Source organism: Sus scrofa, chromosome 10, assembly GCF_000003025.6.
Source record: "Sus scrofa isolate TJ Tabasco breed Duroc chromosome 10, Sscrofa11.1, whole genome shotgun sequence".
Taxonomy (NCBI): domain Eukaryota; kingdom Metazoa; phylum Chordata; class Mammalia; order Artiodactyla; family Suidae; genus Sus; species Sus scrofa.
The window spans coordinates 9,631,189-9,655,936 of record NC_010452.4 but is presented as its reverse complement, the minus strand read 5'-3'; the positions used below and the strand labels follow the sequence as shown (position 1 = coordinate 9,655,936).

The 24,748-nt window shown below is 42.9% G+C and overlaps 1 protein-coding gene across 2 annotated transcripts in view; it reads left to right on the top strand.

Moving 5' to 3' along the window:
• EPRS (glutamyl-prolyl-tRNA synthetase) overlaps window positions 7,521–24,748 on the top strand; it is a 69,116-nt gene continuing 51,888 nt past the window's right edge. Inside the window, exons 1-6 of one of the 2 annotated variants that reach the window (XM_021064315.1) lie at window positions 7,521–7,731; window positions 12,748–12,832; window positions 17,612–17,711; window positions 19,133–19,289; window positions 20,466–20,605; window positions 21,814–21,908. In XM_021064315.1, the coding sequence (XP_020919974.1) occupies window positions 7,686–7,731; window positions 12,748–12,832; window positions 17,612–17,711; window positions 19,133–19,289; window positions 20,466–20,605; window positions 21,814–21,908 (623 nt within the window). In that variant the 5' untranslated portion in view covers window positions 7,521–7,685. The remainder of the gene's footprint in view (window positions 7,732–12,747; window positions 12,833–17,611; window positions 17,712–19,132; window positions 19,290–20,465; window positions 20,606–21,813; window positions 21,909–24,748) is intronic. The other variant, XM_021064314.1, reaches the window with a different exon arrangement.

The following is a 24,748-nucleotide window of genomic DNA, read 5'->3' as shown; positions in this document are numbered from 1 at the left end:
AATTAGTAAATGACATTTGTGATGTGCAGGAAACTGTGCTGGACCCTGTGTGATACCTAATAACATCAAAGAAATTTTAAAAGTCACATTGACTAGCTGGAATATATTTGGAAGAGGGCAACTTTGAAATATCAAAGTAACTTATCATAGTATTACTGTGTAATATTATGTATTACACATAGTGTAAGGTGTAATTAATTACATTACACATTACTGTATAAACACATTGTTTACTACGCAGAAGGAAGCTTAACCAAATCTGGAATAGTTACTCCCAGATGGGTCACCTGAAGCATAGTCTGTTGAAGTGGAAGTGCCCATATCATGGAGGAATGTGACATCACCTTGGAGTTCTTATCCATCCTAAGAGAAAATTTTGAGCATAATAATACAAGTTCCTCCTTCTTAATGAATGGCATCATATAGCACTTCACACTTTCCTTATTATCCCCCAAGCATTAGTACCTCATTCAATTTTATTAAAGTGTTTTTGACACATTTAGAGAAAAAGAGGCATTATCCTTGGCCATTTACGATACTGTGACCAGGAAAAATAAAAGGTTCTTTTATTGCTTTACATTTGAATGAAACTGTGAGTATATGATCATAAACAAAGCAGATATGTAGTAAAAGGGCCAAAATGGAACCAGGAATGGAAGTGGCAGCATAAAGAGCTTTTTGCTAAGCTATTTTAAAGGCACAAATATAAAAACAGAAGTATCTAACAAAAGAGGATCCCAGACTACCCTGATTCAAGTAAAGCATTCTATCTAATTTACCGGCTGAGACAAAGCATCAGTGGAGAGTCCGAGGCAGAACAGGTCATGGGAGCATCTTTACAGGGCTTTTTGTGATTGTTTAAGACATTCATCTACAAAAATGATGTCTGAAAGGCTGCAGATAAGAAAATACAAGATTAGCTTTTTTTAAAAAAAATGCTAAAGACCTCAAAAGAAGGTGAAGGCATATTCAGATCTGAGATCTGAATAAGAAATCAGTCAAGAAAACCTTGGAGAAAATTATTTCAGGCAAAGGGAAAGTGCACAGATAAACGGTGTGAAACAAAGGCACAGTCTGCAAGAAGTTTATAATCCAAAAGACAAAATAGGCAAGTACAGTATAAACTGGTAAGTCTAAAATAGTGATAAATACAGGCTGTTAACAATGCAATGATAATACAAGGTATACATTATGCTAGTATTTTCTTTTTTGTTTGTATAGTCATTGTTTTCCTGATAATTTACTTTATAAAATAAAAAATAGGCATGTAAGGGTTCCAGATATCACCTAAATTCAAAAAAATGTAGGTGTCCAAGTTAATAAGTTTGGACAGCAGGGGTAATTTGGTTTGGTTCATTTAAAACAGGTCACAAACAGAATGACGTTTCAAATTTAGAAGATAAGGATATTGAAATAGCCCTTTACTTTATCGTAAAGTTGAACATTTTGTCCAAAGGGAATTTTAGTAGGAAAAAAGTAGGTTTATAAATGTAGAGAGAGATTGACAGACATTCTATTTCAACCATTAAATTCCTAATGATGACTATGATACTGGAAAGGAAAATGAATCAAAGAGAATCTATTATTTCTAGAGATCAATTTACTGGAACAACTTTGTGTGCAGGCTTCCCAAACGTAGCCACAGGTTAAGAGCATCTAAGAGGAAGCAGCTTCAGCTCTGCCAAAGAAGATGCTGCTGTTGATTTTACTGTTCTGGATGAAGAGCAGGGAAGGTGACCACAAGAGAAATTGTCATAAATTGGTAATGACGTTGGAACAGTTTCCATGCCAGGGGCAGCTGCAGTCTCCAGGCCCTCCTCAGTCACCTCCACAGAGAGCTTGTGCAGGATATTAGACACCATGACATGGCAGCTCCTAGTCATGCCTAAGAAGTCAGTGTCCTACTGGCTGAGGGCATCTACCACCCCTACGGCTCCCAGCATGGCCTTGAGGTCAAGCTCTCCTCCTTTGTGAAGTGATGTCCACATCCCCATCTCGCTTGTTCATGTTCTGTGAGCTTGCCCAGGCTATTCATTGCTCATCGGTAAGTTTATCTTCAAGCTCCTGCAGATCGTTTCCTTCTTTCTGGCAGCAGCAAAGTCATGCCTAGATCAGCAAAATCATCCTTGCTTTGGATGGTATTTCCAGGATCCTGGCTGATCCTGGCTTGCACAGCCTTCAGGAAGGTGATAGTAAAGGACTACCTTTGTTTCATCATCTGCAGGGATTTGCTCACATCCTTGTTCAGCTTAAATTCTCCCTCTTCGGTATTTTCTTTAGCAACGTCCTGGTCCCACTGCCCTTTGAAGCAGACTGTGTCCATCAGAGCCAGAAGGGCAGAGCTGCCGAGAGAGCCCTTGGGAAATGGGTCCTTGCTTTTTTTTTTTTTTTTTTTTTTTTTTTCCATTCCTTTGGCTTTCCACCCAGGAATCAATTCTTTTACTTTCTTATGCAGCATTTACAAAATCAGCAGATTCCACACTGACTAGGTACAATTTCTTAACATTATCCAAGTATCCCTGAAGAAAGTGATAGATCATTTCTCCATAGAGTCTGTTGGCAGTGCTCAGTTCATGTCAATCAGTTTATTTACTTCAGTCAGAAGCTTTTGAAATTGGGGATGCACAGTACCTGACTTTTCAGCATGATCTGTTGTTGTAGCTCTTTTTTTGTGTTGATTAAAGTAAAGGACTTTAATTTTGCTTTTTAGAACCATACCCACAGCATATGGAAGTTCCCGGACTAGAGGTCAAATTGGAGCTGCAGCTGCCAGCCTACACCACACCCAAGGCAACTTGGGATCCAAGCCACACCTGTGACATACACCACAGCTCACGACAATGCCAGATTCCTGGCCCACATCCTCATGGAGACTGGTCGGATTCGTTTCTGCTGAGCCACAATGGGAACTCCAAAGAACTTTAATTTTGAATGCAGTGTTTTCCTCAGGCAGGCCTACCTAACGCTGATGAGATACTGACAGGGAACAAGAAAACATCATCTTTCAACTTTCCAAACTGATGGAACAGACCAAATGCAAATTGGGTGTTTGCTTTGCTGAGTCAGATGCTAGTATTTTCAAACTGAAAGCCTATTATGCATTTACTCTTTTGATCCATATTTTCTTCACTGCAAGCTTTTCCTTCCCATGAATGACTGAACTGCAGAATTTTTGCTGAGAAATGTTTTTAAATAAACTATTCCTTTTTCACTTAAGTACAATATATATTCACCAAAGATATTTTCACAGTGCACACAGACTTTTCAATAGTGCTTTCCACAGCAGTTAGGAAGAAACATAAGTCATCCACCATCACCACGTTCTCTTCGAGTGCCTGCTAAATAAGGCACATGTCATGACACCTTTGATAAATTAGTTTTCTCTGTACTGCATATTCTGTAAGAAAAAGGCACAGCCCAGAGTAGAGAACTGTTATCAGCGACACTATGATGTACATGATAAAAACATCTGTATACAGTAAAACACTGAAGCCTACTTTATAGTAACTAGTGTGGAAAGACTGTCCCTCGTATTAGCTTCCTTGAGCTGCTGTAACCAATGGCCACAAACTGGGAGGCTTTAAACATCGGAAGCTTATTCTCTTAGAGTTCTAGAGGCGAGAAGTCAAAAATCGAGGTGGAGGCAGGGCAGGTCCCTTTTGAAGGCTCCGTGGGAGAACATTCCACACCTCTCTCCTCACTTCCCAGAGTCTCCAATAATCGCTGGCATCTTTTAGCTTGTAGCTGCATCACTTCAATGTCTGTCTCTGTCTTCATGACTCCTTTCCCCGTGTGTCAAATCTCCCTCTCCTTTCTAAGAAGATGTCATCTCAAGATTGTTTGTTTCTTGTCTTTTTTAGGGTCACGCCTGCAGCTTATGGAGGTTCCCAATCTAGGGGTCTAATTGGAGCTGTAGCTGCTGGCCACAGTCATAGCCACGCCAGATCCCAGCCGCATCTGTGACCTACACCACAGCCCAAGGCAACGCCAGATCCTTGACCCACTGAGTGAGGCCAGGGATCGAACCCGAAACAACCTCATGGTTCCTAGTCAGATTTGTTTCCACTGAGCCACGACAGGAACTCCCATCTCAAGATTTTTAACTTTACTACATAAGCAAAGACTTTATTTTCTTCGTTTTCTTTTTCTTTTTGTCTTTTTGCTTTTTAGGGCCACACCTGTGGCATATGGAGGTTCCCAGGCCAGGGGTAGAATTGGAGCTGCAGCTTCTGGCCTACACCACAGCCTCAGGAATGCGATATCCGAGCCTGTCTGAGACCTACAACATAGCTCAGGGCGATGCCAGATCCTTAGCCCACTAATAGAGGCCAGGGATAGAACTCATGTCCTTATGGATACTAGTTGGGTTCATTACCGCTGAGTCACAATGGGAACTCCATTTTTTTTTTTCATTTTTTTACGTTTCATTAAAGTGTAGTTGATTCACAATCTTGTAATAATTTCTGCTGTACAACAAAGTGGTTCAGATATACATGTACACACATCCATTCTCTTTCAGATCCTTTTCCCACACAGGCTATCACAACATACTGGGTAGAGTTCCCTGTGCTAGACAGCAGGTCCCCACTGGCCAGTCACACCACATACCTCCGTGCGCATATGCCCGTCCCAAACGCCCGTCTCTCCCTCCCCTCCCCCACCTGTCCCCTTTGGTAACCATTAAGTTTTTCAAAGTCTGTGAGTCTAAGACTTTCAGAGTCACATTTACAGGCACTGGAGTCTAGGACTTGGACATATCTTTTCCAGGGGACCGAAGTCCTCAGTGGTACTCCTGCCTTTGTACGGTCCCCTCATTTGCACCTCAGTGGGTCCTGTGACTCATTGGTCCCCAACACAGTGCCACAGAACTGATGCTGTGTGACTCCCAAAGACAGACCAGGAGAAGCCTTGCAATTGCCATGTTGGTATTTTGGAACCTCCACTCTTGGGGCAGCCAGCAAGAGTGGAGGTTCCTACCACTTCCTACCCTGCTCCTGGTGTCACAGGGACAGGACCTGAGGAAATGAGGACAGCAGGGTCCATCAAAGCCTAATCTACCAGATTTCCCACCCAGGCACCCAGTGAGCAAAGTCCTTCAGCAACTTCAACACCCCCACGTCCAGTTAAGTAGCATCAGATGACCCGTCTGGCGTCATTGCAGCTTCTCTTGGTTACTCAGCCAAGGACTGCCCGGCTTCCTCGCCCCCAAAAACATCAGCTATAGTAGAGTGCTATAAGCCACTACATTGTGGTGGTTTATTAAACAGAAGAACTTACTTTGAATTTCTACTTTTCTATTGAAAGTTTTAAAATTCCATATTAAAATAACGGGACCAATAACAGTTACATAATAGTAACACCACTCTGGTGGCCTAGCAGTTAAGGACTTGGCTTTGTCATTGCTGTGGCTAGGGTCACTGCTGTGGTGGGGGTTTGATCCCTTGACTGGGAACTTCAACATGCTGCAGGTGTGGCAAAAAAAAAAAAAAAAAAAAAAAAAAAAAAATCCCCAGAAAACCACATTGAGACTGTCTCTATGATTAATTTAATTTCTGTCTCTGCATTAGCAGAGTTGGCTTTCCTTATCATACAGTAAATAGTTTTGCTCTTGGATTTTTTTGTTTTTGTTTTTTAGGACTGCACCCGTGGCATATGGAGTTTCCCAGGCTAGGGGTCGAACTGGAGCTGTCGCTGCTGGCCTATACCACAGCCACAGCAATGCCAGATCCGAGCCACCTCCTCGACCTACGCCACAGCTCATGGCAATGCCGGATCCTTAACCCAGTGAGTGAGGCCAGGGATCGAACCTGCAACCTCATGGTTCCTAGTCAGATTCATTTCTACTGCACCACGATGGGAACTCCTACTCTTGGCTTTGAGTCCAATTTTGAAGCTCATCCCAAGAAGATGAATAGGGTTACATGCCATCTGTTTATTATTCTAGCTTCTCTCTTGGTGTTACCTTTCCTTTATATTCTTATTGTCTGCTTACTCAATTAAAATGATTTGTTTTATAATATGCTTCTAAGTAAGGAATTGAAGGATTGAATCCTTCTCAGAACAAGGTGAGGCAATACAAGTAAATATTATAATTTAAACTTGTTAAGATCCCAAGCGACTTTCTGTCTTTTATGCTGCAAGTCTCCCATAGCCCTGGTTTCCTAATATCCCCCAAACCAGCTGGTCAAAGAACAAGACCATATTTTGCATTTGCCTGCAAATGGATGAATAAAACCGATTTTAGTTTGCTAGAGAGTCACTAATAGGCAAAAATGTGTCAAGTTTTGTTCTTTCTTTCCAGACACTTGTGGCAGTGCTTTCCATGAGGACAGCTCTTTAGCTCAGAAGCCAAATAATAAAAAGAAGCATTCAATATTCTTTGCTCTAAGAACAAATACATAGTTGCAAGAACACCTAAATTCTGTAAGATAAAAGATGCAAGTTTTCATTGTTTCATAATTCTTATCTTTCAAAGTATATTTTGTATCCCCATCCCCAACTCCCCCAGCAATCAATGTCTTCGTGTCCTTTCCCTGATACAAATTATGATAAAGTAGGAAGTAACCCCAGTATGTGCCAGGCATTGTGGGGAATCCAAAGACATCTAAGATTAAGGTTTCAGCAAACAAGAATCTGGAGAGCTAGCAGAGTGTACAGAAAAGAACTCCATTTCAACATAGGTATTGGTAGAAAGGCACTTATGGTGTGCATAGCATCACTTGGATAACTTGATAAAATGAGGCTGGCTGTGGAGCCCATTCCTAGAGATTCTAACAGGAAGGTAGGCGCAAGGGGACAGATCCTGTCTGGTGCAGGTGCCTTACCTACTCTGGAGGCTGGCCATGCGTAAGATGTAGCCATCGCTGGGGGTGCGTTGGGCAGGCAGAGAACGCCTCCACAGCGGCTCTAAGCACTCAATCTCATATTTAAGTGGCACTCGTCAGTGAAAACGGAGATGTCTTCGGGCACTTCAGGCAGTGATGAGGTTGAGGTGTGTTTTGTAACCGGCCTTTACCGTAGGCTTGCAGAGCCCTCGCCAGCACACACGCGTCACAAGGTTTAAGAATCAGACGCCCTCTGAAAGGCACGCTTTTAGAGCGAAGACAAATTGGGGCAAGGTTTTTAGCAAAGGCTTTTATAAATCATTCATTTACTTTAACCGTTACTATCAAGTACGAAAAACACTCTTGAAAGTACATTCTTCTTTGGAAAACCATGAGGAAGCATGAGAAAAACGTCCTGCATCCCCAGCGTAACTCGGTCTTGTTTGCTCCCGGGCTTTTTCAGCGTCTGCAGACCGCGCCCAACCACCGTGCGCAATCCGCGTTGTTTCACTGCGGGCTTCGGCGAACGCCCAGCGCGCTGCAGACTCCGCCTGACACCGCACTCTCCTCGCTTTACGAAGTGTCGCAAAACGTCGCCTACTTCAGGGTCTTCGGCCGCCGCGGCGTCGAACGCCACGTTGGCCTTTGTGACCCTGGGGGCCCAGGGGCGGGGGCGGGGCGGCGCGCGGCGATGACGCACTGCGCCGTGCGCCCAGACGGCGGTCGCAGCGCGGGGGAGGGGCGGAGGCTGCGGCAGCGTCAGGCGCGCGCACACGTTGCAGCTTGTCGCTTTGCGAGAGGCTGGGGTGTTTCGGACGGCGGCGTGTGTGCACTGACAGGTGGACCGGCCGACCAGGAGAGATGGCGACGCTCTGTCTGACCGTCAATTCGGGAGACCCTCCGCTGGGTAAGGGGCCGGGGCCACCGACCCGTGTGTGTTGCATCAGCCTTGGGGGGTGCGGGGCGGGAAGGTCGCCGCGCCCCGGTTGGCGCAGTGGCGGTCAGGCCAGGGAGCTCAGGCCTGCCCTCTCCCCCAGGATGGGCCTGGGGTGGGCCCCGCGCCCCTCGCCCTCTGTCCCTAGCAGGTGGATGTGCTCCTGAAGAGTTTTCTCGGGCGTGGATGTGGGCGCGGTGTGGGCCGGGGCAGGGCGACACGAGGCTCAGCTTCGGACCCTCTCTTCCAGAGGGAGGGCTCCCAGCGTCGTCCCCTCTCCCTTTTTGAACTGATTTCCCCTGGAGACCGAGCGTGGACGTAGAACCAACATTGTAAAACCTAAAATCCCCTTCGCACCGCCTCTTTTAGCATTTTTCCCAACTCCATTCATCTTTACCTACTTTCGCAAAAGATTTTCGATCCACTTGACTCAACTTTTCTTTACGTTTCATTGGGCTCAAAAGGGACGAGGCAAACGATCGTAGACACGGTTAAAATTTCAACCGAGGTTGCACTTATTTCTAATTAGAGGTGGCAGGGTAATTGCTGGAACAGTCAAGTGCAGTGCGGGCAGATGGAGGTGCTTGACCACACACATCGCACAGCAAAACGTCGGAAAAGGGCGGACTTGCGGACTTGTCATCTTCTAGTGCACCTTCAATTTGATGTGGTTTTGCTTTTTCAACGTGGCCAAAGTTATTGTGGATAGATAGCTTAGAATTTCTTCTAGTTTTTTTAAAAACTGCTTTGGGAAATTACACAAAAGAATTTAAATCGTTTATTAAGCTCATATTTTTAACGCATTTTTAAATGTAGATAAGCAATTATTTTTCTAATGTTTGAGAGGCCCAGACCTTAGGTACAATTGGCCCTGTAGGGCTACTGAAATTATTCATTACATTCTCATTACAGGGTGTTTTGAATCTCTTGGAACAAAACCCACAATTTAATAGCCATCTTAAATATTTAAAAAAATGATGTTTTAGCATATTGGTTCCAGTAATTATGGGCTAACCTCACCCAAATCAATGAAGTCTAGAAGAAATGGGTTTGATTCTGCAATTAGCACTGGACAATGTGACCTTATGCTTAAGAGCAAAGACATTTGGTTCCTGGAGACAGGAGTTCACTGTGCTTGCCATTTACAAGTTGCAGAACCTTGCAAGTTCCTTGTCTGGCATCTCCCACAGTTCCCTTGTTTAAGAAACAAGGCGTAATGTCTTCCACATATGGTTGGTTGCCAGAGTCAAATGAGACTGTGGTTCAAGTTCCTCACACGTTGTAGATACACAATAAATAGGTGTAGTTTTTAACGAACGTTGCTTAAAATAACCCTAAAGATGATAGATGTCTTTTTCTGAGTGAGTTATTAAGCTGAGAACCATGTTTGCAGTATTCTGGAAAAGGGTCATAAAGAAAGTTGTTGTCATGATGAACTACAGACCAACTAGAGGGTATATATTTCTATTTGCTTCTCTCCCTCTTTTTTTTTTGTTTTTGATTTAATTGTTCCAAATCGTTTAATTCAAATATGTTCTATCTTTAAATAGTCAGTGAAATTAGATGAAATGCTTAGAAAAACAGATTTTATTGCTAGACTCTCCCAGTTTAATATGTATTCACCATTTTTTTTTTTTTTTTTTTTTTTTTTGCTTTTTAGGGCCGCACCCACAGCATATGGAGGTTGCCAGGCTAGGGGTCCAGTCCGAGCTGCAGCTGCCAGCCCACACCACAGCCATAGCAACACAGGATCCGAGCCTCGTGTGCTAGCTACACTGCAGTTCAGGGCAATGCTGGATCCCTAACCCACTGAGCGAGGCCAAAAATCAAACCCGAAACCTCATGATTCCTAGTCGGATTCAGTTTCCACTGTACCATGACGGGAGCTCCTCACCACTTTTTTTAAAGTTAAGATAATTTCATATCTAAATAGGTACAAGAATAGAACAAAGAACATTTTTTTTCTCCAATAGCACTGGAGAGCATGTTGCAGGTAATAATGTTTCAATTCCCCAGAATGCTCCAGTACATCTCTCTCAAGTAAGATAACTCTGTATGCCCTCATAGGACTGTCAAAATCGGGAATACACATTAATATAATTCATCCCTCTAATGGACAGGTCCTGTTTATATTCCTACCTTGATTGTCCCAACGGTACCTCTATAGTGCAAGGATCAAAGTCTAGGATCATATTTGGCACCTGCTGGTTATGTATCTCAATTCCTTTCAATCTGGAATGGTTTTCTTCGTCTTTCGTTGGCTTTCATAGGAAAACCTCTCTGGATATTATAGTCCACTTACTTGAAAAATGACCCCGATCAGATTATTTCTTTTTTTTTTTTTTTTTGCTTTTTAGAGCTGAACCTGCAACATGTCGAGGTTCCCAGGCTAGGGGTCTAATTGGAGCTACAGCTGCTGGCCTACGCCACAGCCACAGCAATGCTGGACCCAAGCCATGTCTGTGACCTACACCACCGCTAACGGCCACACTGGATCCTTGACTCACTGATCCAGGCCAGGGATTGAATCCAAAACCTCACGGTTCCTAGTCAGATTCGTTTCCAATGCACCACGATGGGAACTCCCTGTTTCATGGTTCTTTGTGGCTAGAATCAAGCTGTATGTCTTTGGCAGAAATAGCACAGAAATGATTCATTGTTCTTCATTACAGCCCATTAATTGGACCATGAATTTTTCCCATTACTGATGATTTTACCTTGAGTATTTAAGATGCTGTCTGATGGCTTTTTCTCCACCACAGAGTTTTTTTCCCTTTGGCATTTTGTGAGGAGATGTCTGGGACCACGCACACTCCTCTCCACGTTCTCCCCTGAAACCTTCACCCACGGCTTTCAGTGTCCACTGATTTTTTTTTTTTTTTTGTCTTTTTGTCTTTTTTGTTGTTGTTGTTGTTGTTGTTGTTATTGTTGCTATTTCTTGGGCCGCTCCCGCGGCATATGGAGGTTCCCAGGCTAGGGGTTGAATCGGAGCTGTAGCCACCAGCCTACGCCAGAGCCACAGCAACGCGGGATCCGAGCCGCGTCTGCAACCTACACCATAGCTCACGGCAACGCCGGATCGTTAACCCACTGAGCAAGGGCAGGGATCGAACCCACCTCATGGTTCCTAGTCGGATTCGTTAACCACTGCGCCACGACGGGAACTCCTGATGTTTTTAACATGATGCCGAATGGTGACCTTCAGTTCTGTTCTTCCTTCTGCATGTGTTGGCATTTTTCTGTAAGAAGATCTTTTTCTCATTTAAAAAAATTCGTAGCAGGGAGTTCCCTTCATGGCTCAGTGGTTAACGAATCCAACTAGGAACCACGAGGTGGCGGGTTCGATCCCTGGCCTCACGCAGTGGGTTGAGGATCTGGCATTGCCGTGAGCTGTGGTGTAGGTTGCAGGCGTGGCTCGGATCCCGCGTTGCTGTGGCTCTGGCGTAGGCCGGCCTGGGAACCTCCGTATGCCCCGGGAGCGGCCCAAGAAATGGCAAAAAAGACAAAAAAAAAAAAAAAAAAAAATTCATAGCAAGATATACTGGACAGGTTATATGTACTCTTTTTCATTTTCTGTTTTTAAAATATAAATTTTTTATTTTCAAAATTAGTTTTATTGAGTTTTAACTGGCATAAAAGAAAGTTCGCCAGGTTTAAGGTATAAATTGATTGGCAAATATATATGGTAGGTAACCATTTCTGTAATGCAATGGAACATTTCCCTCATTCGGAAAAGGCCCTCATGCCCTTTTGCCGTCAGTCCTCTTATCCTGTCTGGCCCCTGATAGCCTCTGATCTGCTTTCTGTCACCTTTGTTTTGCTTTTTATAGAACTTCACATACATTGAATCATATCAATGTATTCTTTTGCACCTCGGATAATTCCTTGAGATTCATCTGTCTCGTTGCCTGTAACAGTAGGTCATTCTTTTTTTCCTCTTCTCTTTTTACAGCCACACCTGCATATGGCACATGGAAGTTCCTGGGCTAGGGTCAAATGAGAGCTGCAGCTGCCGGCCACGGCTTTCAGCATCTTGAGATCCTTAACCCACGTACCGAAGCTGGGGATAGAACCTGCCTCCTCACTATGTTGGAGATTCTGTCAGGTTCTTAACCAGCTGAGCCGTGACGGGAAGTCCCATAGTTCACTCTTTTTATTTGCTGTGTGGGATTCCCTGGTAGGGTACCCTAAAACTTAGGTTATTTACTTCGGTGGCCGCACGGGCCCTGTGTGCCAGTGGGAGCCCCTGCAAGCTGACCGCGGTGTCCTTTGGCACATCTCTTACTGTTCTGTGAGTACTTTGTGCTTTTTCTAGCACAAGACAAAATCCACGTTTGTCTTGTCCCTGCCGCAGCCCTGTTTCTAGTGGAGCATGGTATTTAGAACTGGTATCTGGGTGCTCGTTGTCCATCTTAGACAAAGTAAGAACAAAGGATTGCTGGATATTTGATAAACTTTTTGACATGTTGAGAGGCGGATTATACTATATTTTCGAATTTCAGTTCTGGATTTCCTTATTCAATCCTGACGGGGATATATTTAGCCAAGGACTTTGGGCTAGTTATTTCACCCCTTCAAGCGTGTTTCCAGAGATAGAGGCGCCTCCGTCCTAAGCTTACTACAAAGATGAGAAACAAGAGCGAATGTAAGAACAGTGCCTGCCACAGAGTAATCACTCTAATTCTGTCCATGACGGCTTTTCATCAGAGTGCTGTACTGATTTCTTCCTGTCTTTCGAGGGAGGGAAAGACCAATTTCACTGTCCCTGCCTGGATGCTGAGCATATTCAAAGGCAGGGAGTGCTTTCTGGTTTGTTACTGCTCCAAGGCCAGAGGCTCGACTTTATGTCTACAGACTCTTGGGAAAGTGTTTGCTCCTTGCAGGACTTAATACTGGTTTGTTGACTCATCCGTGTGGCTTTATGATTCAAGTTTTAAATACCACATTGTTTCTAAAGAGAGAGAAATCGTTTCATCTCATTCTTTTTAGGAGCTTTATTGGCCGTAGAACATGTGAAAGACACCGTCAGCGTTTCTGTTGAAGAAGGGAGAGAGAATACTCTTCGTGTATCTGAGTAAGTGCTTTTATGTCTTTGTCGTCAGCGCCGAACAGCATTTTTCCTTCTTTTTCTTTTTGGCCACCCTGTGGCATGTGGAGTTCCTGGACCAGGGATAAGATTGGAGCTGCACTTGTCGCCCCTGCCAAAGCTGCAGCAACGCCAGATCCTTAACCCACTGGGCCAGGCCGGGCGTGGAATCTGCATCCCAGCACCCCAGAGACAATGCCGATGCCCTCGCGCCCCAGCAGGAATGACACTGAATAGCATCTTTAAAATATTTAGGATCAAGGAGTTCCCATTGTGGCTCAGTGGTTAACGAACCCAACTAGTATCCATGAGGACTTGGGTTCCATCCCTGGCCTCGAACAGTGGGTTAAAGATCTGACATTGCCGTGAGCTGTGGTGTTGGTTGTAGATGTGGCTCGGATCCCGCATTTCTGTGGCTGTGGTGTAAGCTGGCAGCTCCGATTTGACCCCTATCCTGGAAACCTCCGTATGCCATGGATGTAGCCCTAAAAAAAAATTGAGGATCAAATGTTGTATGCTTGTGCATTGTCCCTAAAAAAAGATAAACTTTTCTTCTTCGTTCTAAAAGCAGTGGATCCAGAGAGTTAATGTTTGTCAGCAAGGTATAATCTGTCTAAAAGAAACAAGGAATGTCCACAAATAACAAGTGCTGGAGGGGGTGTGGAGAAAAGGGAACCCTCCTGCACTGTTGGTGGGAATGTAAACTGGTACAGCCACTATGGAGAACAATTTGGAGGTACCTTAGGAATCTATACATAGAACTTCCATATGACCCCACAATCCCACTCTTGGGCATATATCCAGACAAAACTCTACTTAAAAGAGACACATGCACCCATATTGCAGCACTCTTCACAATAGCCAGGACATGGAAACAACCCAAATGTCCATCAACAGAGGATTGGATTCAGAAGATGTGGTATATATACACAATGGAATACTACTCAGCCATAAAAAAGAATGACATGATGCCATTTGCAGCAACATGGATGGAACTAGAGACTCTCATCCTGAGTGGAATGAGCCAGAAAGACAAAGACAAATACCATATGATATCACTTATAACTGGAATCTAATATCCAGCACAAATGAACATCTCCACAGAAAAGAAAATTATGGACTTGGAGAATAGACTTGTGGCTGCCCGACGGGATTGGGAGGGAGTGGGAGGGATCGGGAGCTTGGGGTTATCAGATACGACTCAGAATAGATTTACAAGGAGATCCTGCTGAGTAGCATCGAGAACTATGTCTAGATACTCATATTGCAACAGAACAAAGGGTGGGGAAAAAAATGTATACGTGTAAGAGTAACTTGATCCCCATGCTGTACAGCGGGAAAAAATAAAAAAAGAAACAAGGAATGGACAGAAAGATTTATATACACGGGTTTTAAATTCTATTGTAATTTATTCTGGTGGAAAATTGGAAGTATTTAAAACCAGTAATAGTGGGAAATAAATTTCGTAAGTCCACGGCATAGAATATTAGTCATCTATGAAAAAGAGGCTTATGAATAATCATTTATTTATTGGCTTTTTTCAGGGCTGCATCTGCAGCATGTAAAAGTTCCCAGGCTAGGGATCGAATCAGAGCTACAGCTGCTGGCCTACACCACAGCCACAGCAATGCTAGATCCAAGCCATGTCTGCGACCTGCACCACAGCTCATGGCAACGCCTTATCCCAACCCACTGAATGAGGCTAGGGATTGAACCTGCATCCTCATTGATGCTAGTCGGATTCATTTTTGCTGTGCCACAATGGGAATGCCTTGAAGAATTTTTAATGACAGGTATGCTCCTAATCTAATGTTACCAAAAAAGCAAGGCACAAATGTAAAATTACTTATCTACATAGAAAAAAATGAGAAGTGGAGAACGCTTTTCATAGTATTTATTTCTGAATTTTGGAATTGTGGGTTTTGGGGGCTTTTTTGGTTTACTTCTCTGTGTTTTCAACTTTTTCTGTCATGGGCTTATATTGAATTATTTGCAACCCAGGATCTTTGGAAGATGGAGTGCCCTTGGACTTGGTGCCTTTTTTTGGAATCCAGTGAAAAGAATTAAAAAGAACTGGGATGGAAAGCATTCTCTTGTTTACTAAAAAATAGGCTAAATAACTAAGGAATAGACCTAACCTGGTTTCGCCCTGTTTTAAGAATACTTTGCCAGATTGTGGAGTTTGGACCAAATTGAAAGAGGATTTCAAGGGTACTCTCAGGCAAGATGCAGATTCTGAAATGGTTTAAACGGTCCACGGTGAACTGACAGAAGACTTGCATTGGGGAAGGGGCAGTGGACGCAAAACCCTCAGTCACATCACGCGCTTCTCCTGTTCCCCAGGCCCTTCCTCCCCCGTTGTAGTTGCACCATGATTTGATTAGGTCACCGGTCAGTGGGACAGCCCTGTGGCTTGTGTCCTCTGCTGAGCTGTGTTGCGACTGACTGCTTTTCACGTACAGCTTTTACTTTTCCGTGGGATAATTGCTGTTTGCTTTGTTCTCTTCTGGAAGCTTTCTGATTCCTGTCTTTTCTGTGTGACTTCGGGAGGTTTGTGAGACTCTTAGGATTCAGTGTCCGGAAGTTTCACCATGATATGCTCTAGTCTGGGTCTTTGTTTATTCCTTCACTGGGTGCTTGGTTGCTCCTTTTATTGTGGAAATCCTTCTCTTTTGAAATTAGAAAATTTTTTCTTCAATGACTTTCTCTCCATTTTCTGTTCTTTTTGTGGATGTTGGAATCAGTCCTCTTACTTTCTTCAAATGTCACCTTTTTCCATTAAAAAATTTTTTTTTCCACTTTCTAGGGAGTTCTTGAACCTGTCATCCCATCTTTCTATTGAATTTTCATTTCTGCTGTTATATTTTTAGTATGAGAATTCCGTTACTTATTTTCTGGGTACAGTAGAGTATCCTGTTCTTATTTATTTATTTATTTGTTTTGGTCTTTTTGTCTTTTTCAGAGCCGCATCTGTGGCACATGGAGGTCCCAGGCTAGGGGTCTAATCAGAGCTGTTGCTGTCTGCCTATGCCACAGCCACAGCAACGCCAGATCTGAGCCACGTCTGCAACCTACACCACAGCTCATGGCAATGCTAGATCTTTAACCTTCTGAGCGAGGCCAGGGATCAAACCCGAAACCTCATGGTTCCTAGTCAGATTCGTTTCCGATATGCCACGACGGGAACGCCCCTGTTCTTATTTTATGATTGAGATACGCTTTTTCTTTGCTCAGAGGAAATTTATTCGCTTCCTTTCAAGGTTTTCCTTCATGTGTCAAGTTTTATCTGTGTGTTTATTTTGATTGCTGTCTTTCAAGTTAAAGACTTTCTTGCAATATTTGGAAACTCTTGATGAGTTTGTTTTCTTTTCTTTTCTTTTGTCTTTTTAGGGCAGCACCCACAGCATGTGGAATTTCCCAGGCTAGGGGTCCAATCAGAGCTACAGCTGCCAGACTACACCAGAGCCACAGCAACATGGGATCCGAGCCACGTCTGTGACCTATACCACAGCTCATAGCAACCCCGGGTCCTTAACCCACTGAGCAAAGCCAAGGATTGAACCTATGTCCTCATGGATACTAGTCCGGTTTGTTAACCACTGAGCGGTGATGGGAAGTCCCTGATGGTTTTCTTAGATTCTGACTGAGAGTAAAGCTGGGCTTGTCTTACAGAGCCTAACTCTGGGGTGTGTCTGACTGAGCTCTTCCACTGAAGGAGCTTCTGATGTTAGTATCCTCGGTTCTCTTCTTCTTGAGGGGATCAGATTATCCAGAGAAGACTTTGAGTCTCTTGTTGGAAGGTGAAGAAGAGCCGGTGCCAGAATATCTTGGAGGCTGAGGATCTCGGCATCTAGTGTATGTCTGTGCCTTTATTCTCCCTGTTACCTCTGTAACCCAGCTTGCAGCTGTGCCGGATTTCCTGCAGTCAAGAGGCCCCCTGTTTTAGTCTTCAGAGAATAAGGCTCCGTTTTGTTTGTTTGTTTGTGTGTGTGTGTGTGTTTTTTTTTTTTTTTTTTTTTTCGCCAGGATTGGTAAGAGGAGTAGCCCAGCTGTGCAGAATAGGGATTGGAGGTGTCTGTTTCTGACTGATTTTTAAATAAACTTTCAACCATCCCTCCCTATTTTAGCCCCAGGTCATTCTCTTCCAAAGATATGGGTTCCATTGATTCTTGAGTCCTTTCAGGATTCTAAAATTTAAATGTGGTTAGTTTTCACCTTTGTCCACTGTCCACTTAAGATTCAATTTTCTCAGACCTGTTAACTCCATTCTAACTTCTGAAATTTTATTGCTATTGTCTCTTCTCCTTGGTCTCTTTTTCCTTATGGGTATGTGTCTTTCTATAATAGAAGTTTTACATAGCAGTTTTGATGCGGTTTGATCTGCTGGGTTTACCTGGAAGTTGATAAAACTTCCTTATGATGATATATCCTTCATTCCCTTAATTTATTTTAAATTACTTTATTCTCAATATCATAATTACATCTTCACTACTGAATAGACATGTAGAAACTAATATTTAGAAGGTAAAACATCATATAGGTAATCTACGCTGACATGAATTATTGGATTTAGCCGGACATCTCAAAACAAATTGAAATTTGATAGAATACAGAACAAGTTGGATCTGTTTTATTTCTATTGTAGTGGAAAATACGTGGTGTATATTTGTATCTTATAAAATTTCTCTTTTTACATTTTTCATAAGTCTTAGGGCTTACTGATATTCCAGAGCCGCAGTAATGCTTTATCTCATCATTACATTCTAGAAATGTGGTGTTCACGGACATAAATTCCATACTTCGCTACCTGGCTAGAATTGCAGCTACCGCTGGGCTCTATGGCTCGAACCTGTTGGAACATACCGAGGTAAGGAATGAACATTTCCTCGGGTGTGTTGGGTTTTATTTTGATTTAGGCTTTTGCTGTTTTGAAAACGTCATCACTTTATTGTCGCCTTATAGACTGTTTTATTTAAGGATACTAATGGAGTATTTTTCATAGACCAAGTTAAGAAATGCTCATCTGCTTTTATTTTCAGAAAAAAAAAGTCATAGCTTCTAAGTTTGAACTTTCAAACCCATACCATCTATTCTCTTGGGTCGGTTAGTGCTATCTTCCTGGAATTCCATAGCTGGATATGACTATAGATCGTCTTTTGTAACTTCCTTACCTTACAGATGAGGCAGCAGGTCTCAGAGAGTTACAGAGTTTGCCCAGGATCACACACATCATTTGGATCCATTTTCCTTTTTTTTTTTTTTTTTTTTTTTGCTTTTTTTTTTAAGGACTGCACCCGCAGCTTTTGGAGGTTCCCAGGCTAGGAGTCTAATCTGAGCTACAGCTGCCAGCCTACACCACAGCCACAGCAACGCCAGATCCAAGCTGTGTCTGTGACCTATACCGCGCTCACAGCAACGCCAGATCCTTAACCCACTGAGTGAGGCCAGGGATCAAACCTGCAACCTCATGGTTCCTAGTCGGATTTGTTTCCGCTGCACCACGACAGGAACTCTCATTTCCCTTCTTGAGTGTGTATCTTATTTAATTAATTGTAGTAATAGTAGGTTAACTTTCAGTATGGTCCTTTAGATGCTCCCCCCCATTTGTAGTCATCTCTAACTTTCCTAAATCTTATAAAATTCAAAATACAAAGGATAGTTTCTTTTTTTTTTTTTTTTTTGTCTTTTTGTCTTTTTTTTGTTGTTGTTGTTGTTGCCATTTCTTGGGCCGCTCCCACGGCATATGGAGGTTCCCAGGCTAGGGGTCCAATCGGAGCTGTAGCCACCAGCCTACGCCAGAGCCACAGCAACTCGGGATCCGAGCCGCGTCTGCGACCTACACCACAGCTCACAGCAACGCCGGATTGTTAACCCAGTGAGCAAGGGCAGGAACCGAACCCACAACCTCATGGTTCCTAGTCGGATTCGTTAACCACTGCGCCACGACGGGAACTCCTCCATAAAGGATATTTTCTAAGTATTTACTTTTATATTCTGCAAGTGGATGAATCTATTTGGCTGATATCATCTGTTGGGTTTAGTCAGACTTGTTATTCTTTCCTGCTTCTGGTTCTTATATTTCCCTTTTTCTTCCCTGAAGTGCATCTCCACACCCTGAAAAAACAAAACAAAACAGAACCAACAAGACGTGTTTAAGTGCCAGTTTAGATCGCAGGCAGTCACAAATGAATCCACATAGTGGTAAATTCTGTGATTGAGATGGGCATGGTTCTAACTGAGCTTGTGTGTTTGCTTAATCTAAACACTGGGATGCGTTTCTTTTCACAGATTGATCACTGGTTGGAGTTTAGTGCTACGAAACTGTCTTCAAGTGATTTGTTTACCTCTGCAGTCAAGGAGCTCAATCATTGCCTGTCTCTGAGAACATACTTAGTTGGGAATTCCTTGAGCTTAGCAGATTTGTGTGTTTGGGCTACCCTAAAAGGTATCAGTAAGTCTTCTTTTAGAATTTCTACTCTAACTTTTATATTTTGCTGGATAAGGAGTACATGTATTTCTGTGTGTATGAGCATCTGTCCATCTACCCAGTGGCAGTCACCGAGCACTTTCTTACAGAGGGTGACTTCCCTGGCTCTTTTATTGCTACCCAGTCATGAGGGTTCCCTGTCTTCTGCTGACCCTGGAGGTTGGTCCTCTCTCAGGACCACAGATCATCCTCTCTTGCCCTGTGAGCTGGCCTTGCTCCTCGTCCCGTTTGTGGCAGCACTTCTCCTGTCTGAGCCGCTGCTGTACTCCAGTTACTGTTGTCTCATTGCTCAGCGTGTGTGTGTGTGTGTGCGCGTGCGTGCACGTGCGCGCGCTGAAGGTGTTCCTCTGGGAGGTCCCTTTTTCCATCTTCTACAGAGAGTTTGCAGCAGGTGAGACTATGAGATTGATGATAAATACAAAGGAGACTTGAATTTTGTTATTTTCTTTTAAAATAAACCAAACAAAAACCCGAAGCAAATATGCCAAAAATGTTTTATCATTATTTAAATCTGGGCTGTGTGAGTTTTTTAAATTATTTCTAATGGTCTACTTTTTTTTGTGGCTTAACCTTTTCTCCAAATTAAATTAAATTGTTATAACAACCAACATACAATAAAGGCCTTTTCTAATTAGAACTTTTCATGTGCAGGTTTATGACATTTTTATTTTATCACTTTGATTTTTGAACTAATGTTCACAAAAGGAAGATAATATCTTTAAGGAGGTGCCTGTGATGTTGAAAGAGTCCAGCGACTTTTCGTCAGAACTGTTTTTGATGTTACATCTGAAGAAAGGAGCTACTTCTTGATTTTATTTTGTTCTCTAGTTGACCTGCGTAAAGCTTCTCCTTAATTATGAAAAGTAACATTGGCTTTGTAGTGGGTGTGTGGCAGTGGTGAGGGCAGCACTTAAGATTCAGTCTAGTGAATTGAAATGAAAAACATAATTTTTATGAATTCTTAAACGATATTAACGTATTAGAAATCATTTCCATGTATATCCAGATTTTCAAAATTTCATTATTGGAGGCATAGCTTTGAGCCATCTCGTTTACTTACATTTACCATGACTAGAATTTTGCTTTTGAGGTTGCAGATTTATTGAATGGTTTTAAAATTGTGTTTGCTAATAGGAAATGCTGCGTGGCAGGAGCAGTTGCAACAGAACAAAGCGCCAGTTCATGTTAAACGCTGGTTTGGCTTTCTTGAAGCCCAGCGGGCCTTCCAGTCAGTAGGTACCAAGTGGAATGCTTCAACCACCAAGGCTAAAGTGGTAAGCCTTCAAAATTGTTTTTAATGCTGGCATCTTGTCTGCCCGAGATCCCAGATCGGAAAAGACAATTGTTTTTTTTTTTTTTAATGAACTAAAAAGGATCTTCTTGGGAGAATCCACCATTGTTACATCTTGGCTTGCCTTTAATTGCATACCGACATTAAGCCTTAATCTTCATAATTATATTTCCAGAAGAGTATGATCATCCAGTGTGTGCCTCTTAGGAAATCTAAAGTAACTAAAATCTAATCATTTTGTAGCTTTACCATTTTTTCCTCCCAAATCTTCAATTCTCTGGTTTTTGAGCCATTGTGACTGTTGAGTCCTGGGCTTGTGTAGAGCCCTTCTGTCGTTCTCTGGAAGATGTGACATAGACTACAGCAGAAAAGGCCCTCTTCGCCAGCTGGAGTTGCCCTGCTTTGGTCTGTTTTACGTAGGAGGCATCCGTGGTAACGTTATGATTTCAAAGGTTCCCGATGCAATAAAGTTTGAAGGACACCGCAGTCCTCTCTTGTCCTGGCTGAGCGTCTTCACTCATGTTTCACTGCTTTCCACCTCTACCTGGCCAGCAAGTTCCACTGTTACTGTCATCTGTACATTTGTTTTCTTTCTCCACTACTGCTGATTTCTGTCGAGACCCCGTTACCCCTGTTGCTTTAAGACCATCATCTCATCGCCCAACGTCCTTTCCTTGGTCTCTCTAAGTTCAGCCTTTGCACTGTCCCAGGTATCTGATGACACTTTAGAAAATACAGATGTATAGTTCCATCCCCTGAGAGTTCTTCACTGCCTGAAAACGTAAAAATCAGCCTTATAGGGTCTTCATGGTTTGGACTTAATCGACTCTTTCAGTGTCTCGCCTGCCTGCCCAGCATGCATTCCAAACATTGCACCACTCTTTCTGCCTTTGTGTCTTACCTGTGTTCTTTTGCCTTTTCTTAGAATGTCTGCCCTTGTACATTCTCCATCTGATGTATTTCCACTTATTGTCCAAGGTCCACCTTGGTTCTTGCCTCCTGTTAAGCTTTTCCTGATGACCCTTAATGCTGTTGGTTAACGTCAAGTGCGGGGACAATATTCTAGTCAGTTTTCCCTCAAAACCATGCTTGGTGCATAGTGGGTACTGAGTAACTATTCGTTGAATGGATATATTCTTAAACATTTAACCGTGTTGCTATTGTTGTTATCATTGTTGTTCTGCTTTTCAGGTACCTGAGAAAAAGCAAGATGTTGGAAAGTTTGTTGAGCTTCCAGGTGCTGAGATGGGAAAGGTTACTGTCAGATTTCCTCCAGAGGCTAGTGGGTAAGAAAATATAACTCGTAACTGGATCTATGTAGTGGAAAAGCTTTAAGATAGTTATAAAATACTTTTAAAATAATAGGTTAAATGTAGAATAAGTAAGATTTTAATTTGGGAGTCGAAATCCTAAACATCTTACTAGTTTTTAAAATTGTTAATAATTTATAAAGTTTATAGTTTCAGCTTATTAAAGCAATAGCAGAGATAACATTTTTATTTTATTCCAGGTAGAATTTTAATTATAGATAGAAAAATATCTAGTAATAAAAAAGCTTAAGTTTTATTTACATTTTGGGATTTGGGAGATTTCATTTAATAAGGATTTGTATTTGTACACTGAGCAATCCTTAGCCATAGACGTTAGACTTAATTGAAATATTTTTTTTTGGCTGAAATAAAGGAAGGGGAGTCCTGCAAAGCCTGTTCCTATTCACTTCTTTCCGTTATAAGCAAGTTTCAGAAACCTTGTCACTCTGGCACCGATAGGAAATAGTAATATGTGGCAAGCTCATTAGGGAAAAGGACTCCTCTGGCCGGAGCCACAGCCCGCGTCCGCCCTGGCCCTTGCCCAGCCTCCCCTGGCTGAGGGGGCTTCTGCCTTTACGTACATGTCAGCCTCTGAATCATGCTGGACAAAGTTGGTAATGGAGCCCCTCCAATGATGTTAATACAATAAAATACCTCTTATTAGAGCAATTAGCCTCAGGAACTTAGCCATTAGGAAAATATTGTGCCATATTTTATTAATAAGATGATTCCAAATTTTGTGTTAGATGTTGTATTATATAGGAAAATTCTTACCCATCTGTGGTAAAGGGAGTATATGGACAATAGGAAGTGGCAGATAAGGAAACAATTATATTTTAGCTGGGGTTTTTTGCGGGGAGGGCGCCATGGGGTGCAGCCCTTTGTGGGATCTTAGTCCCCAGACCGGGGATCAAACCCAGGCTGAGGTGGCGAAACCACTAGACCCTAGCCCACCAGGGAACTCCCTGTTTTAGCTGTTCTGAATGTAGTTCTTCACAGACTATTACATGGGGACCATTAACAGCAAAACCAGTTTTAGAATTCCATATTTTCTCTCTGCTTTACCAAGTTTGCTGATTTAGGTGGTGAAGTAAAGGGTAGCTAGAAGAAGATGCAGCGGAAAGTATGCAGACTAAGTCACGACAGGATTGACTGATAGCGGGCTGAGTGGGGCCAGTCGTGAATCGCAGCTGCTTTACGTGGTTTCGTTTCCTCAGACATCCCAGTCCCTTCCCCCGACTCTTCCGCTCTTGCTGTGAGAGGTCACGCTGGTGCCATTGGGTTTGATGAAAGCCAGTTTTTTTAGCCAAGTCTGTTTGTAACTATGCCATTTGAACATTCGTTCCTTTTGAATTTTTGTATGTTTTCTGTCACTGTCACTTCTTGGAACAATGAGCTCCTCGTATTTATTAGTTACTATGTAAAACATGCTAATTATGAATTATGTCCGTTTCGGAGACCATGTTCTCGGCTGAATACAGTTTTGGAGTTGGGAATGTAAATCAGGGTTCAGGTTTTCTTTCTTTTCTTTTTTTTGCCTTTTCTAGGGCTGCTCCTGTGGCATATGGAAGTTCCCAGGCTAGGGGTCCAGTTGGAGCTGCAGCTGCTGGCCTACACCACAGACACAGCAACCAGGGATCCAAGCCACGTCTGTGACCTCCCCCACAGCTCATGGCAGTGCCGGGTATTTAATCCACTGGGCGAGGCCAGGAGTTGAACCCGCATCTTCATGGATACTAGTCGGGTTCATTACCACTGAGCCACAACAGGAACTCCAGTGTTCAGGTTTTAAAACATTCATATTTTTGGTCATATCCCCTTATACTGCAAAAGAAATCTTAATTTTTAAAACTTTAAAGTTTAAAATTTTATTTTCGGCTGCAGTGTAGCTTTGTATGGGATCTCAGTTCCCAGACCAGGGATTGAACCCGGGCTACAACAGTGAAAATGACACATTCTAACCACCAGACCATGAGGAAACTCCCCAGAAGAAGTCTTAGTTTTTAATGTTTTTTTTTCCCCCCTGTGTCTTTCATGCAAGTTCAGAGGGCTTGACTTTTGCCTTTTACTTGTATTCTTAGCTGACACACAGCTTCTGTTATGTGCAGGTGCTGCCAGGCACTTTACACAGAGTGACATGTTTAGTCCTAACAGCCCTAAGAGGAAGGCACTGTATTATCTCCAGTTTTATAGATGGTTTTGGAAACTGATTTATACAACGTTTGGGTTTTGCCAAAACCCAAACCAACGCTATCTGGCTCTCGAGTCCATATGACTAAACATTATATGCTTAGGTCTGTTGTGTGTGGAAAAGCCCAGTTTAGCATCAGTCCTAATTAACGCAGCATGAAATGTTTCTTCTTTAGCCGTCCTGATACAGATTGTCTCTTGAGCTTTTTTCATTAGCTTTAAGTTAGTGAGCTTTTTTTGTGGTTTAGAACTGTTAGAATAGCACATGTTATTTCAGATTCAGAGATGATATTTTTAAGTATAATAGTTTGATTTCATCACCCCTCTTAGAGTAATTCCTGTGTGTAAAGCACATTAACTGTCAATTAGTAGGTAACCAGTGATTGTTAGTCTCCTTTTTTCTCTTCTTAACACGTTACTGGGAGCTCCTGTTGTGGTGCATCGGAAACGAATCCGGCTAGGAACTGTGAGGTTGGGATCCCTGGCCTCGCTCAGTGGATTTAGGATCTGGTGTTGCCATGAGCTGTGGTGTAGGTCGCAGACGCAGCTCGGATCCTGCATCGCTGTGGCTGTGGTGTAGGCCGGCAGCTACAGCTCCGATTTGACCTCTAGCCTGGGAACTTCCA